The sequence below is a fragment of the Chiloscyllium punctatum genome, chromosome 4 (assembly GCF_047496795.1).
Source record: "Chiloscyllium punctatum isolate Juve2018m chromosome 4, sChiPun1.3, whole genome shotgun sequence".
Lineage (NCBI taxonomy): Eukaryota > Metazoa > Chordata > Chondrichthyes > Orectolobiformes > Hemiscylliidae > Chiloscyllium > Chiloscyllium punctatum.
This window is the reverse complement of record NC_092742.1, coordinates 47,035,187-47,053,245: the sequence shown is the minus strand read 5'-3', so window position 1 is coordinate 47,053,245 and position 18,059 is coordinate 47,035,187. Positions and strand designations below refer to the sequence as shown.

The 18,059-nt window shown below is 36.9% G+C and overlaps 1 protein-coding gene across 2 annotated transcripts; it reads right to left on the bottom strand.

Moving 5' to 3' along the window:
* Positions 1 to 352: 352 nt before the first annotated feature.
* Positions 353 to 17,622, bottom strand: zfyve21 (zinc finger, FYVE domain containing 21). Of its 2 annotated transcripts, XM_072568608.1 has the most exons (8): positions 17,462 to 17,622; positions 13,382 to 13,432; positions 12,347 to 12,515; positions 11,248 to 11,323; positions 8,645 to 8,736; positions 7,857 to 7,910; positions 6,406 to 6,548; positions 353 to 1,584 (listed from the first exon to the last, which is right to left on the bottom strand). In XM_072568608.1, exons 1-8 carry the CDS (start codon positions 17,585 to 17,587, stop codon positions 1,549 to 1,551), a joined length of 747 nt encoding a protein of 248 aa, XP_072424709.1. In that variant the 5' UTR covers positions 17,588 to 17,622; the 3' UTR covers positions 353 to 1,548. The 2 variants fall into 2 exon arrangements, with proteins under 2 accessions (XP_072424709.1, XP_072424710.1); XM_072568609.1 differs by lacking the exon at positions 7,857 to 7,910.
* Positions 17,623 to 18,059: the final 437 nt, after the last annotated feature.

The window sequence follows — 18,059 nt, the reverse complement described above, 5'->3', positions numbered from 1 at the left end:
GCACTAATGTTAGGTGCCAGTGAGCTCCAAAACACAATAGTGAAGTGGGTGCTCACACATATATGCAGTCAGCAACTTAACAACAATGTCCATAATTTTGAGAATGGTAAATATTGTGCTCAGCTCCCCAAAGAAACCCCCAGGAACTTAGTGACTTCACTGATTCAGCTATTTTTTGGTATCTCTCCAAATCAACATAGTGAGAAATTTTAAAAAAATTGTAAGGGACAACAACAATACTAACAAAAAACATCAATCTATCCTGTTGCTTTCAGGGTTCCACATATAGTTGATGCGGATACATTTAGGAAAAAAAACCAAACCCAACTAAAACATCACAAACAATAGCCTCTGCAGGTGCTTATGTTTTATTGAGTATGAATAAATTTTATACAGAAGCTGTTCAAATAGTTACATTGATCCAAGATATCCACAAATACAAGAACTGACAGAATTGATCTTAATTGAACTACACAACCAGAAGTTTTACAGCCATTTGGTCCAGAAAACTAACCTGCATAGTTTGGAATGCTCCCTTTCTCATATCAAATTGCATTGCAAATATTTTTGGAATTATTACATGCTAACAAAGTCACTAAGATTGGTTTGTGCATCAGTATCAGTTTTCCAAATTTGTCATTGAGTTGTCTAATATCGCCTCCTTTACATTTATTGGTGATTCACTGAATCAATGGTCGAGGCTATTTCTGTATGAACAGTTTGATTAAAACACATTGTGGATAGGTACTATGGATGTTTTCATATTGCATCCAAATATAATCACTGATTATCAAAAAACTATATGAAATTGTTCCCTACTTAGTAACATAATTGCAGCATGAGCACAAGGACAGTTATGTAAAGTATTAACTATATACAAAGTTACTTCCTTTGGTATACCAATGAAAATTTCATTTTTTGAGGGAAAAGACAAGCAACACTGCATTTCTGAACTGGAACAAAGTAATTTTTATTGATTTTAGCATTTCCTGCCAAACAAAATCAAAATGTAAACATTTTATTTCCCTTAATCACAAAAGACAAATCACCTGCAGAGTACAGAGCTGCAGTGTAAGCTTTTCTGAAGCTAAATGCAAATTGTAGTTATTTTCCACTTAATCAAATTTTATAAATTTTTATACTTATTGATAATGTAATAAAATAAAGTAATCTACATCAGAACTGCATTCTGTAACAAAAATGGTGTTTTATTTTAGCAGTTTACACTGCAGCTTTCAGTTAGTGATAAAAATACGAAGATTTAACAAAAATACTTAGCAAAGTTCAATTTAACTGTGAAAGTTACATTTAAGACATTGTAAATTCTACATATTGCACTATACTTAGAGAATACTTCAATGCACCAAAAAAAATATCTATCATTTGTTGCATTCTAAGTGTTTTCAGAAAATTACTTTAATACAAAAAAGTAATAAGAAAAGCTCACTGTACATCAATGCTGTGAGCAAACAAAAAACTGGCTAAAATGTTGTTTCTTGCCACTAGTCTTCAGTGTGACATTCAATCTTTCCAGAAACTTCAAAATGGTTATTGGTCTCTTGATTCATACAGAAGCTTGGCAGCCTAAGGGGATCATGTGTGCGTGCATGTGTATGGGGTCAGGGTAGACAACAAAGACAGCATCATTAGTTTTCACTCATAAGTTGTCTGTTTTACTGTAATCTGTAGGAAAACAACCAACTCACAGCCCAAGTTGTCAGTTTTAGGAACATTGTAGGCTATTCAACCTATCAAGCCTGTTCCAGTATTCAATATGCTTACAGCTGATCTACAGTTTAACTCCATCTATCTGCCTTTGTTCCTTAAAATCTTTGCTTAACAACAATTTATTTACCTTACATTTAAAGTCAAAAATCTGATGCTGCATCAACCAACCATTTTTTTTAGAAGAAAGGTTCAAGTATTTATTGCCCTGTGTGGAAGTAACTTCTAAACATCTCTCCTGAAGAGTCTGGCCCTAGTTTTCAGACTAAGCCACCTAATTATAGAATCCCCAACATGTGGAAATAGTTTATCTATCTTGTCTTTCCTGATTAATATCAGGAAGATTTTCATGACAGCACCCCTTAATTTCTAAATTCTACAGGACACAGGCCTAATTTGTATAATCTCTCTTCATAGCTTGATCCCGAAGTCTAGGTATCATTCTTGTAAACCTACATTGTACTCCCTCCCTTGGTAATTTATCCTTCCTCAGGTGTGGTGCCAATAATCAGTTTTGTATATAAATGCTGCATAACTTCTGCATCTGTACTTTAGCCCTCTAGATATGACAGCCCACATTGCTTTAGCTTTCCTAATTATTTTCTGCAGCTGTCTAACATTTCAAAGATTATGCACCAGAACCCCAAGTTGCTCTGGAAATGCATTGTATTTGACTTCACACCATCTAGAAAGTATTTTTTGATGATATTGATAGATAGATATATACACACACACACACACACACACACACATATATATATATATATATATATATATATATATAAAAAGTGTGATTATGATTTGCTCATTGTTTCATTCTTTGGCAATGCTGCCCAAATACAGCCAGAATTGCTGCAAATGTTTTCTATTCTGATTGCAGTAAGACAACCAAGTGAAAGGAGTCCAGATAATTTACAATTAACAGTCACAAACTGATGACACAAGTGTCCAGCCAGTGATTGGTTCAAGAGGAGGAATACCCTTCGGAGATTGAAGTTAAAACTTATTCTTTTTAATGCCACTTACTCCCAAAGTGATAATTGAATAGAAGATAGGAAAATAAACCTACATTTCTCTCGCACCTTTCATGACCTCAGAACATTCCAAACTACTTTTATAGTTAATGGATAACTTTAGGAAACACAAAGTCTATTTGCAATATAATAACAGCACAGAACAGTGGTAATGTTGGAGGGATAAACTCTGGCTTGGATACCCAGCATAATTCCCTTACACTTTAAGGGTAATACCATGGGACCTTTCACATCCTCCTGAATGTACAGTCTGGGGCTTGGGTTGAATTTCCCATCTGAAAGGTAGCATCTTTGACAATACAACATTGTATCAGTATGTGGTATTAGAAATACCACATCTCAGTTTAATGCCTTATCCGAAGGAACATTTCAAAAAAGGTACAATACTGAAAATGTCAACCTGGAATACATCTGCAAGTGACTGAAGTGGGGCTTGAACCCATGACAATTTAACTTGGAGGAGAGTCTGCAGAGTCACAGCTTGCAGCTAAATGGAACAAATCAGCCACTGGCAGGATGACCAATATGTTCCACTTGAAACTTAGGTGTAAAACCAAGCAAAACTCCAGACATTTAGTTATTACCCACAGTACCTCTCCTATTGAGGCACTTGGCAAAATTCATTCTACCATCCTGCTACCTTATCTTAAACAGATAAGATCCAGTCACTGACACATATTATTAACCAAATTACATAGTTGGAACTGCTACCAGGCTCAATTTAAAACAAGAGTTGACATCCTCTAGTGAAAATAAGAATTTACTAATGCTATGGGGAAAATAACTGGTCATGTGGTATAATGAAACTTATAAAAATGAATGAGAGATGGAGGTGTTGGACTAGGGTGTACAAAGTTAAAAATCACACAAACCTGTTGGACTATAACTTGGTGTTAATTGGAAGCACACTAGCCGTCCACAACCACCTGATGAAGGAGTGGCACTCCAAAAGCTAGTGTGCTTCCAATTAAACCTGTTGGACTATAACCTGGTGTTGAGATTTTTAACTTTATAAAAATAAAGTTTGAGTCTCATGCCAAAATGAAGGAACTGTTACTTAGATGGATTTTGGGTAAAATCTTCTTCAGAGATTAGATTACTTACAGTGTGGAAACAGGCCCTTTGGTCCAACAAGTCCACACTGACCCTCTAAAGAGTAACCCACCCAGACCCATTCCCCTAACACTATGGGCAATTTAGCATGGCCAATTCATCTAACCTGCAAATCTTTGGACTGTGGGAGGAAACCAGAGCACCCGAAGGAAACCCACACAGACAGGGAGAACGAGCAAACTCCAAACAGACAGTTGCCCAAGGCAGGAATTTTACCCGGGTCTCTGGCGCTGTGAGGCAGCAGTGCTAACCACTGTGCCACCATGTCGCTCTAGATCAGAGACAAAAATCAAGGAAACACTTTAGTACATTCATGGAACAATATTTCCGTTTTAGAGTGTTGTTTTCCAGATGAGAATTTACTGAGGCCTTGCCTTTCCATGGAACAATTTCAGAGCAGGAAGTCCTGGCCAAAGTTTTCACTTCAACCAATATTAATGGAACAGGTTCCTGCACATTGGCAGTCATGATCCTCCATTACAATACTTTAAAGTACTTTATCTGCTGTAAAGTAGTTTGAGACATCTGGAGGGTAGGGAAGGCACTATAAATGCAAGTGTTTTCTCGATACAAAGAAATTCACACTAAATCCACAAGTACACATCATCTAATTCTGAAACTTGATGAAATATTCTTAGACAGACCAAGTTGGCATCTTGAGGTTTGTACATCAATACATAGAAGATCAATTTGATTCCAGTTTACTATATTAATGGAAGGAGTATTTTAAATCAACAATTAAAAAACAAACAGATTAACACATCTCAGCCCAACCTGTGTGTAGAAAATATGTGCAATAATTTCCAGGCACCTGCTCAATTGTAGAACAGTGCTCCACCAAGAATTATCACTACTTCCAAAGAATAAGATTGGAAAATTAAAGTATCTATATTCAAATCCCATTTGATATTTTATGAGACAAGACAAACTTTATAATTGAAACAGACAATAAAGAGTCATAAGTGTCAGATGGACAGCACAGAAACAGACCCTTCGATCTAACTCGTCCATATCGGCCAGATATCCTAAATTAATCTAGTCCTATTCGTAAAGCGTTTGGCCCCTTGAAACTTTTCCTATTCATCTTTTAAATGATGCCTTTTAAAAGTGTTGTAACTGTACTAGCCGCCAGCACTTCTTCTGACTACTCATTCCATACACGCACCACTGTCAGCATGAATAATTTGCCCCTTGGGTCCCCTTTACATTGTTCCCCTCTCACCTGAAACCCATGCCTTTTGACTCCCCCAGCCCAGGGAAAAGACCTTGTCTATTCACCCTATCCATGCCACACAATTTTATAAACCTAAGATCACCCCTCAGCATCCAACACTCCAAGGAAAACAGCCCCAGCCTATTCAGCCTCTCCCTGTAACTCAAACCCTCCAACCCTCCAACCCTGACAACATCCTTGTAAATCAGTTTCACCCTCAATCCTCTTTGTTACTGCTTCCAAAAACTCAATCAAGTTTGTGAGACATGATTTCCCAAACAAAAAGCCATGTTGACTATCCCTAATCCTTTGCCTTTCCAAATAAATGAAAATTCTGTCCCTCAAGATGCCATCCAACAGAACAGTATATAAACTTTTTTTCTTGAAAAGTCGTTGCCACTGATCAGCTATATAGACATCAGCGAACATTAAACAAAAACCTCTCTCCCCGCATGCCTACTGTTGATCTTTCCAGAGGTATTCTAATTATAGCAATCTTGTTGAGTTGCTTCACACACATTTTTCAATCATCTGAATGTCTGCTGTAGCCAAGCTGGTAGCATTTTTGTGAAACTCTCAGCTTCCATTTAAAGTCTCACTCTAGGGCTAGAGTCCAAAATGCAAGCCTGATAACTCCACTACAGTACTGAAGGTGAAATGCACTCAAAGAGGTTATCTTTCAGATGACGCATGAAACCAAGATCATACCTACCTGCCTAGGTACATGCAAAATATTCCAAAGTATATTTCAAAGAATTTCAGGAGAGTTATCAATGGGATTCTGGAGATTCATGCCAGAATAAACATCGTTAAAAAAAAAATTGCGTCAAGGCCACAAGTCAATCAGCTATGACCCCATGACCATAATAGATGGTGGAACAGACAAAGAACTAAATGGCCTACTTCTGATACTATTTCTTAAGATTTTATCAAGACTCAATCAATTTTCTTTTTATGGAAATCAGATACATATTAACCTCTTATTTCTATTCTTCAAAACAACTTTAGCTGTGAACTTTGAAAAACTGCAGCCTACATACAGAAACTTGAATTCAATGCATATTGATTATTAATGTTTAATTATCAGGATCAAGTGCACCTCTCTTCCTAAACATGCAACTAACTGATCACTTGGAGGACATCCAAGTGGCCTGTTTGTAATCTTGCTTCAAAATTTTGTGTTTCTCAATTCCTAAACCAATTCTTTTCTTCAAAAAGTGCCATATTTAAAAATTAAGAACATTTATTCCAGAATGAAAGACTCCAGCAGTTTTTGTTTTAAATATTCTGACAAAATATTCTAGATTTGTTAAACATTACCTTATGCATAGCAGCCAACCAACCAACAGACACTTTCTTGTTACTAGTGAAGTCATCAGATGCACTCAACTTCAGCTGTTTTGGTTCCTGGGAACCCAAGGTTTTGTACTGGACCAGCATCCCTGTGGCATGTGTATTACCCCCTGAAATTGTACAGATGAAATTATATCCATTAATAGCTGCTTTTAACAGAATTAAATTACTTCCTTGCATCATTCCACCCAATAGTTCCCAAATATTCACTTTGCAAGATAACAATAGAACAGCCACTTCTAGGAGTATGAGTATTAGCTTTACACGTTCTTTTTTCCTGAAGACATAATGCAAAATAAAGAAATAATCCCAAATGAGAGATCCAGCAGAACTGCTTCCTGTCATTCAATGTGTTTGCTATGTAGCTGTGTTTACAAAATAAGGAGTAGGGTATTGCAAGGATTTAGGAAGACAATATGGTATAAAATATGGCTAAAGTACTGCATAGATGTTGTGTGACACAAGTGATCCTTTCAGCTTAATGAGGAGGAATCTTGTATCAGAATGACCAAATGTACAACTGAATTTACTGGATAGACGCACCAAAAGAAACATAACTGCAAAAGCACAGCACGTGTCAGCTTGATAAATAGTTTGTTTTAAAAAGAAGTTGACTTTTTTCTCAGATAAAAGGATACACATATGGAAAAACAATGGACAATATTTTAATACCTCTTCCAAGTGCACACTCGTCTCAATGAAATTCAAATGAATTCATCAGAAATGCTTCTACGTTTTCACCCAGCATCAACTCTATTCAATTGGAGTTGGGTAACAATCACCAATGGAAACCTGGGTGCCCCCGATTCCATCTCGACCAGATTACGAAAAGAACCTTTGCTGAAAGTGGCCAACTCTGCACAAGGCAGAAGTGAAAATCCACAACTCAGCGGACCACGATGCACGTACATCCTCGAATGACATCTAACCACACAAGGACTGTAGTATTCTAAAGATATTTGTGGCTACTTTCCAATTATCCACAACATGATTGGTTCAACTATGAAAACATTTTCAAATGGCCTAAAGTAACTGCAAAACTGTCAATCTTTGGAAACAGTACACAAAAAGGATTATGAACTATTTTATAATATACAGAATGAACAAAGCACAGATGTTAACACGGTACATTTGGAAGCAGAAAAGTTGCAATTTCTGACTGTTAGCAAACATCTATGCAAACTAAAGCAAACAAAGCAAGAAAAAACATTAAGGATTGAGGAGTTTGCCTTGTAATTTACAATGCAGATTTAGCAATAACAACTCAATTCAACTTTCATGCGATACTGCTCACAGAAGTAAAATAGTCAACAAGGCATTCAGTATATAGTAAATGACAAGCCAAGCTCCGCAGGGCCATATATAGGGAGACAGGCACATGATGAGCTAATGGCAAAGATGACAATCATACTTCTAACCTTCTGTAATGTACGGATTCTCCAGTAGGCTGGTGTAAGTGTGAATATCTTTCTCTGTACCAAGACGATAGGCAGCAGCAGGCATTGAAAAGAAGTATTAGTTTCAGGCCATTCTATCAGGAAAAAATGAGCTCCACCTTCCAACTCCATATACAAACACTAACTACATTACAATAATGCTGTAAAAGCAGCTAACCAAATTCAATTGAAAACAAGATCCAGTCTCAGTTGCATGCTTTAGTTGGGATGGTTACTCCAGTGCACCGATTTCCAACATTACTCCACACCTCAGTAATGAACAACATAGCAACTTTTCTTCCTATAAAAAGTTAAAAATCACAACACCAGGTTATAGTCCAACAAGTTTATTTGGAAGCTATCGGAGCGCTGCTCGTTCATCAGGTGGCTCTCCACAATCACCTGATAAAGGAGCAGCCCTCTGAAAGCTAATGCTTCCAAATAAACCTGTTGGACAAAAACCCAGTGTTGTGTGATTTTTAACATTGCACACCCCAGTCCAACACTGGCTCCTCCAAATCATTTTTCCTATAAGCATTCAATGCATCCTAACAAAACAAACAAACTTATCCAGTTGATGGTGGGACTTGAAACCATGGCAAACTCCTGTTCAAGATGATACTCTATTATTTACTATCCAGGTCCACCCTGGTACTAATCAGAACCCAACAACTTTAAAATTGTGCTTCTGCAGATTAATTTTATTACGAATAAAGTATAGATTACTGATGAAATCAATTACTTGTTCAACACACACTCAATAAATTTACCTCCAGGAGTAAAACCTTCAGTAAGCACTTGAACTCTTATAATTCGTGGAACTTCAATTTCAACATGATTTTCTCCATCCAGATACAGGTACCTAGCAAAAAATTAGAAGTTATTATTCCAGGCCTCAGACTAAATGCTTTCAATACCCTAGTCCTATATTTTCCTCTATTTATTCTGGTCTCTCAAATAAAGATTTTACCTACAGGCTCATGACCATTGCTCATAACTAATGACTCTTACTGGCACCAATTCTCAACAATTCACCAAAATGTCTATTTCAGAGATAATTTGCTATCAGATTAGTTATTCTACAACGTGAAACATCAATAGATTCCAATGCAGTCCCCATACAACCATCCTGCCTGATTATATTTTCCTGCAGGACCAAAAATCAAGTAATTTCACACTTTCCATCTTACAAACAGTATTGATTCTTCTCAAATTACAGCTGTTATCAGCTGCTATTATACAAGGCCTTCATTTTGCCATAGTAGCATGAAAACATCGGATCTCAAAAATGAAGCAAATTGATGGGAAACCACCTGGGGTACCAGGTGCAGTAGGCTAAGAATGTAGTGGTGGTATCCCTATCTGAGCCAGGTTCAAGCTGCATCTGCTGCAGAGGTATTTCTGTAACAGTTTCTAAACAACCAACAATCTAAAGGGCCTTGGTAAACCTGCACTTACAGTACTCTGTGCATGTTTGGTCTCCTAACCGAAGAGGATATATTTTTCATAGGCGAAGTGCAGTGAAAGTTCACTGGACTAAAACCTGAGATGACAGATCTCTCGTACAAGGAGGGAATAGTTTGACCAAACCTGTATTTGCTAGAGTTTATAAAAATAAAAGGAAATTTGATTGAAACATATGAAAATCTAAATCGGTTAGACAGTTTATACGTAGGGAGAATGCTTGCCCTGGTTGGGGGGTCTAGAACCAGGCTCACCACTTTCAAGCCATATAGGACGAAGATGAGAAAACATTTAATCTCAAGGGAAGTCAACTTGTGGAATTTGCAATCACTGAATATATTCAAGCAAGAGATTGATAATTTAAAAAAAAATGTTAAAGGCATTGTGGAGAGAAAGCACGAATGTGATGTTGAGATAGAGGTTCAGCTGTAGTCATATTGAATGGCAGAGAAGGCTTGAACAGTCAAAAAGCTATCTTCTGGTTCTACTTTCTATATAGGCATGGTTAGAGTTCTTCAACATAATAGAAAGAGGACAAAACTGTTCTGTTTAATATTTTAGAACAAGGAAATTCTACTTTATGAAAGAAGTCTGGATGCAACTATTGTACACATTTAACATGGTTCATTATTTATCTGATACTAATAATGGAAAGAGCTTGCAAAATAAAACATGAAAACACCATGCATAGTTGTATTTTTCTATTTGAACAGTTCAAAACATCTAAAAAAAGAAAATGATAAATGCTCAAATTATAATTTAAAAATATTTTGTAAATGTTTATTAACTGGTATCAATATGCATAATTCACAGTAAAAGTCAGAAAAATACTATTCTCGTCTGCTTGCAATTGTGGTATACTTAATAGCATTGATGGCTTGCCTAAGAAAAAGGAAGACATTCACGTTTGGATCAGCAATTTCTTGAGACTTTGTACCTATGGAGGAAATGTTCTAAATCTGGTTATCCGTTGTTTGTAGTATTTAATTCAGCCTCCATGAGCACATATGCTGACTGTCTCTGTGGTTCCCAACCCAGATGTTGAAAGGAAAAAAAAAGATTCGGTTTCAGGAAACACATTGCTGCAGCTCTGATCACTCTGAGGGAGCAAACTTTTTTTTAAAAAAAGGTAGGCTCTTTTATATAGGCTTTGCATATCCTGAGTTACAAGTCTCTTTGCATAAACGACTCCCAAATATGGTAAAATCTTGTGAGATTGGTGGATAAGTAACTTGTTGCACAATTGTAGACAGAGGTAGTTATTAAAATGGCAGAAAATCTCCAAGGGTGGGTCCCTAGTGGAATCCTGCAGGAATTACAGGGATTGTTTCCTTTCACCATCTGCAACTTTCTGGATTACGCTAGAAATTGCCATAAAATCCGAAGCAACAAAATTAACACTAATTTAGAGAAAAACAACTTGTGTGGGTCTCAACTTTGCTCATCACACCATTACTGCAAATTCAGTACAACATCTTGGAAAGTATCTTTAATCTCCTCCAGTCACAACTATCGACAGATGTACTTCTGATCCTGGCTACTTGTGAATCAATACTTTGCATCAATCTATTGTCTGTGGCTGTGCCTTTGATTGGTCTGATCCTAAAGCCCTGGAATTTACTCTTAAAACTCAACTTATTTCCTTCTTTCCTCTCAACATGCTAAAGTTTTGAAATTTGACTCAATATCTGCTTATGTGGCACAGTGTTGTTTTTGTTTCATAACATTCCTGTTAAGCCTTCTAGAACGCTATCACCTCACAGTATTGCAAATTCATTATGTTTTCCACACTTGCTTACGTATTGCTTTCTGAACAATTAAAAATAGATTGTTCATAAAAGGTGCATTACTGTGTAACCTGTATTCACACAATCTATTTGAAAACCAAATCATTCAAAAAAGTAGCTACCTGTGATTGTTTGATAGTCGACAATCCATTGTTTCACCTTTCTCCAAGGAACCCAAAGTTACAAGGAATGTAGCTCCTTGACAGCAAAATTAAGTGGAGAAAATAGAAGCAAGGTATAATATTATTCAGGAGAAAAAGGTCATATGTTTGGGTGAAAATGAACAAGTCTAAGGGAAAATTTGCACTATATAAAAAAACCAAAATGGAGCATTTAACTGTCCAACATTAAACATATTTCTGCTCAGATATTTCAGCAAAATAACACTAGAGATAACTATTAAAGAGGAAGATGAACTTCCTTTCAGGCAATTGAATATGTGGTTAAACACTAAAACCAGGATGCTGTGGTTTGAGATGTCTCAATCCTTCAAAAGCTGCACTGTGCTAGTATTTCACTAGTAAATAAGTGACTCAGGGTTGAACCACATGAAATGGCTCATACTTGTGTACCTAATACTAAACTCACCAGACAAAAATTAAAGTTATCTGTTCAAAATCTAACAATCACTGCTTTATGACCCCTCTAGCAATGAAAATTAAGTGCAGAGTTTCAGTACTTCAGATTTTAACCAGGTTCAATTGACCCTAATTAATTTACTTAGGGTGGGCAAGATGCCAATTTCAGCCTCCAACAGCTGCCTTCTAACTGAGGTCAAGTGATCTTAAGGCTCCCTGATTTCAGGATAAAGTGATTAGATAAAAGGCTTTCACTCCTGCTATCCCTGCCTAGAAAACCTTTGCCAAAAACATGCTTGTGTGGAAATCATACAAAACTCTCAATGATCGCAGTTAACTGTCACATGCAGCCATTAGGTATGAATCCAGAACATGATTGCCAGAGACATTGGAGGACCTAGTGTTGCATTTTTGCTTAAAGTTATTTTAACCATGTTGTTAAAAGTTCAACATTACAAGGTAATAGATTTCTGTACTTAACTCACAGTACAACAGATTTTGATAGAATGATATATGTAAAATCATTTTGTATTATAAAAGGTGTTAAAACATTTTAATCTCAATACAGGTCATAAAAGTAAACCCGTTTAATATGTTTGGAGAAAAACAATTAAATGAAAATAACAAGCAATACATGTCTTACCATTTATCAGCACCTTGATCTGTTTGTCAAAAAACTCATACTCCTTCTGGGAGATCAGAGCACATTCAGCACAATGCCGAACTGGATCTATGAAGTACATTCGTGGAAGAGGTACTTTTTTACTGCAACATTTGTCACAGAAGCATTTTCCACACCTCCTACAGTGATGCTACCAATTTCAGAATAGTAAAGAGGATAAAGAAAGTTAAAAATTCCACTCAAATACAGACAAATGATTTAATCAAAAATCACAAATACTGAAAAATCAGATGCATTCAAAAATATTTTGTTTCGTTATTGAACAGGGAGATACTAGTTTAAAACTACATTTCATATAAAATTCAAGAACTACTATGCCACATTTAAAGGGATGTGGAAATAACAGCTGTACTGTTTGAACTGCTCTGTGGAAAACAAGCAAATTATTTTGGAAATTATATCATGAGAATAGTTGGTCTATTAATTTCTTTAATCAAAAATGTATTTAAATGTAGTAAGTGATAGAGAATCTTATTTAAAATAAAAGTAGGAAGTATTAAAAGCTTAATTTAAAATGCATGTTTTCTTATAATTCATTTTTGCTTCCATGAAATGATCTAATCACATGGAGAGTGTTACATACGCTGACAACATCTTAATATCAAAAGGAAACCAACTACTACTGGGTAATCTAGATAGATCAAACAGTAACAATCTCTTCATTTAGTGTTCCCTCTAGCTGCTATAATGGTTTATTTTCTTATATTTGATTGTAAATCAATGTTAACAACATAATCTTAACAGACAAAGTTCATACTAGAGATTGACAGACACACAAGACTTTGAGACATCTCCCCAAAACAGTCAGCAGCTCTCACTGTGAACCTAAGCTGTGCTGACATTTTACTCAATTCTTTTAGCTGAAGATACCACAATTATTTCAAATTACTACATTCCAGTGGCATTTTACACTTTCCTTTAGAATCAAAATGTTTAATGTCGAGCCTTAATAGAAGTGAATAATATTTGATAATAAATAAATTTATAACATCTTACTTTTCTGGTAAGAAAGTCAAATTTTGCTTCACACTGCATACACCTGGGACACTAGGAAAAGAAATGACATGAGATATGAGAAGGAATCAATGTCAGAACTTAACTAGATTCTCTGTTCCTGAATGGAGCTTCACTAAATTATTTTTACATCATACAGCATGTGGCTAATTCATAAGCAAATGCCTTCAACAAGGAGTCACCTTTATTGATAGATTACCAAATTTCCTTTTGCATTTCTTGGAGAGACACAGGACGTGATTTTGGAAACACACAAACAAACAACCTGCTCTGAAGAATATAATTGCCAACATTTGGTTGAAATGGGTTATCTTATGGCGTACCGAGGTGGTCTTGGGTGTGCATATTTTAGTTAGAAGAATCTGTGTCGCAAGTGTAAGATGCTATCAGTACAGTGATGACAGATCTTTGTGAACAATTTGACCAGTAAATTTTCTTAACCAGAAATGAATGAATTCAGAATTAAATAGAAGGACTAAGGGCAACAGCAAATTCAATGCCAAATTGGGCAGAGAAAAGGCAAGACTGAGGGAATTGCTACTCAGGCTAGAAAATGCAGTCAAATTTAGGTTTTATTCTACTGCTTTCTGTCCATCCCATTCAGATAAATTACTTACCTCCTTTGAATACCGCCAACCTTTTGAGCCCCACCTGTTATCTATTTTAGTTATTATTTTAAAAATCAAACAACCTGTCTGACATGTTACGACACACTCCGGGGCAGGTGGGTACTTGAATCTGAACATTCTGGCTCAGATCCAGGGACAGCATCAATGTGCCACAAGGTCCTAACAAATGGAAGAAATAGATTTTACATCACACAGGGACACCAAAGCTTTTGTGATGCTTCTGCCTGGCTTTGAATTGGGAATCGTTTGCACGTTAAGCATGTGCACTAATCATTACATTACAGAAAAATATTTATGTTTATGCATTTTGAATGCTAACCATTTTAGCAACCGAGTCCTTTACTGCTACATTGATTGCATTAATCCATGTGAAGCAATTACTTATTTAATATCTTACATTGGTGAGAGGGTATATCTGAGATATCCTTCTCAGTCCCTAATTGTTCTCATCCTTTTTCTGGATTTTCCTCAAACTGTTTTATCAGAAGACATTTGACTATTTTCTATCTTCTGTATATTTTATGTATTCAGCTGCAGTGAGAGATAATTTTATCGCACAGGGAATAATGATTTTTCAGTTGAAAATAGATAAGATTAGTGAATCAGAGTCTTGAATGTGCCCTTAGCTTAAAATGATCAGTAACATTTTGAAAATACATTGAAGAGAAGGATTGAATGAAATCTACAAGTGAACATAAGTAGGACATTCAGCCTCTCGAACATGTTCTGCCAGTCAATAAGATCATGGCTGATCTGTGGTCTAACTCCATAATATTAAAAACCAAAAGAACTGCAGATGCTGGAAATCAAACAAAACCAGAAATTGCTGGAAAAGCTCAGCAGGTCTCACAGCATCTGTGAAGAGAAATTAGAGTTTAAAACATTTCAGGTCTAGTGACCCTTCCTCAGAACATCAGATATGTTAACTCAGATTTCTCTCCCCAGATGCTGTCAAGAGCTGCTGAGCTTTTCTAGCATTTTCTGTTTGTTATTCCATAACATAACTGACAGACCACAGTAAGCAAACAAAATTTAAAAGTGACTCAGTCAAACAAAATGTAGTAAACTTTGGAAAGTAGTTTGAATTACAGAAATTGTATTCAAACTGTAAAGCTACAAATATGAAATAAAAATATTGATTACTGCTGCTACATACTTTTCATTCAGTATTAACAAAGTATTGAAATCATCTTTATGGAATCTATTTAAAAGCTAAAGTGCAAGCACTAAACCAGCTAAATTAACAAAATAATCTCAAAATCACAAAACAAGCTGAAAACTTCTAATTATTGTTAATGTAACATGTTACGAAGAAATTGCAGATGGTTTTGCATAAATTCTGTTTGAAAACATTAATATTTGATTTAAATATTACAAGTTTTATGATGGGAAGTGTGCAACAATTTTAAGCGCAAACTTGAAACTTACATTTTTGTAAAAACTCTGCAATTATGTTATTACCATAGTGTAATATTTAAAGTCTATGCTGAAATTTTTCTAAAACGTAGGTAAGTAACTATAAACAACATGGGACGGCCAGAGGCCAAGTAGGTAGCACTGCTGTCTCAGCAACAGTGACCTGGGTTCGATTCCACCCTCGGGTGACTGTGAGGAATTTACACGTTCTCCCAGTGTCCGCATGGATTTCTGCCAGGTGCTCCAATTTCCTCCCACAGTCCAAAAATGTGCAAGTTAGGTGAATTGGCTATGCTAAATTAACCAGCGTGTTCAGGGGTGTGTAGGGTAGGTCTATTAGCCATGGGAAATGCAGGGTTACAGGGACAGAGTAGGGGGAATGAGTCTGAGTGGGATGCCCCTCAAAAGGGTTGGTGTGGACTCGTTGGACCAAATGTGGGGATTCTATTAAAAAAACTCATATGGGAAAATACAAAGTATTACAAAAGATAAGTTCAGTGATACAAGGAGTGTTTACATTGCTCGTGTCTATGTTGCAAACTGCCACAGTAGATCATCCAGTGAATATTTGAATTTGGAATTTCTTTTTAAAAGATTCAATCTCCAATCTGTGTAACTTGCTGATTTTAGAGAAGACACTGGTGGAGGCATTTACCTTCAATATTCTTCTTGGGAATAATTGGCTCAAAGTTCAAACCAGTTAATTTTCAGTAATCACTGCTGGGTTTATGCTGGCGTATAAGCTAGTTAAAAACAAATGTGAATGGAATTCAGTTACAAGAACTCAAAGGTCAAATTTCCAGTCAACTTTCACTGACAGAACCATATTGCAACATGGAATGAGCACTTTCATGGACAATAAAAGATTAGCCAAAAGTAATTATCATTTTACAGTAAACATCCAGACTGAAATTGTTGGGGTGGTGGAGAAAGATTTTATTTAGTTTTCTGCAATATCAGGGAAGTGACTTCATTACATAACAGTGGTTATATCATACAGTATTTACAGCAGACATCAAAAAAGGATACTTTATTACACACTGTTACTTTACCTAAATTTTGAAACAGGACTTCACTTGGAACCAATTATTAATACAGAAGTAACAAAAAAAACTTTGCTTACACATTTAGTGAAAGCTAGACAAATAAAAACTTGTGCAATATAGCAAAGTGCCTGTAAAATGAGAGATTAAATTTTATCTTTACACCTTAATATAACATTTAAAATCAGAGACCAGACCATTCATTTAAGCTAAAGAGACCATGAAGTAAACTTGTATAGACTTAATCTAGTCAGTCTAAAACATTGATGGCACCACAAAATTCCGTACAAACTGGCACTAATGTGAAGCAGACTATCCGAACAGTTGCTTGTAACAAACATTGATGCAAGAAGAAAAAAAGAATATCGTCCAGAGTGTGGTTGTGTGTGCACTAGAAACACCGGACATTAAACAAAATGTTTATTCACAGAATCACAATTTACAATGCGTACTATGTGTGCGAACTGGGCTACCCGCCCCCAACCCCAAAAAGCAAAAGTTGGGTAGAAGGTGAACCACAATCGTGCTGAATGGCAGAGCGGACTTGAGTGGCTGAATAATCTGCTCCTACCACCTATACTCCTGTTGCATTTCTCTTACATCCACCGACACCGTCTATTCTTCACAATTATTTTAGACAGGCAGAAACAAACAAACTAGACTCAAAAACAGTTGAGTTAAAAACGAGCGACACCTCTCCCATTTCAACGTCATCTGGACTAAATCCAACAGCAACATTTTGTAAACAATCTAATGTGGTGGTGTCATAGCTGCATCCCCCTCAGCCCAGTACACATTGACACACACACACGCCCAGCCAGGGTCGCACATCTTGCCGGAATGAATTAAAGAATATTTAACGGGACGGCTCACCCACTGAGCTGCTCGGCACGGAGCTATTGCCCAACCTCAGTAACAGTGGCCGCGGGTTAAAACAAGCCAACTGTGCCCGCCACGAACGGACAGCCGCTTACCTCTTTATCTGGAACCCACTGAGGTTCATCGAGCGAGAAAGGGCTATTGAACGCCCCGTTTACCGGCACCATGCGAAGTCCACTCGGACTACGTACCAGCTTCTTCCCATCGGCCGTGGCCGCCATGTTACCCGAGTGTACCACCCGTGTGACTACTTAACAGGACAGCCAATCACACCCAAGTTTCCCACCCCACAGCCAATCAGATACGGGTTTCTCACCCCACAACCAATCACACCCAAGTTTCCCACCCCACAGCCAATCACAACCAGGTTTCCCATCCCACAGCCAAACACAACCAGGTTTCCCACCCCACAGCCAATCACAACCAGGTTTCCCACCCCACAGCCAAACACAACCAGGTTTCGCAACCCACAGCCAATCACACTGAGGTTTCGCAACTCACAGCCAATCGCACCCAGCATTCACACGTCACAGCCAACAAACCCAGGTTTCCCACCAACCGCCAATCAGACCTGGACTTATAGCAAAGACTCCAATCAGATCACACATGTCTGAAATTGTAGCCTATCAGCTCAGACAGTCCACACAACAGCCTATCAGACCTGAGTACCTCATATCGCAGTCAATCAGACCC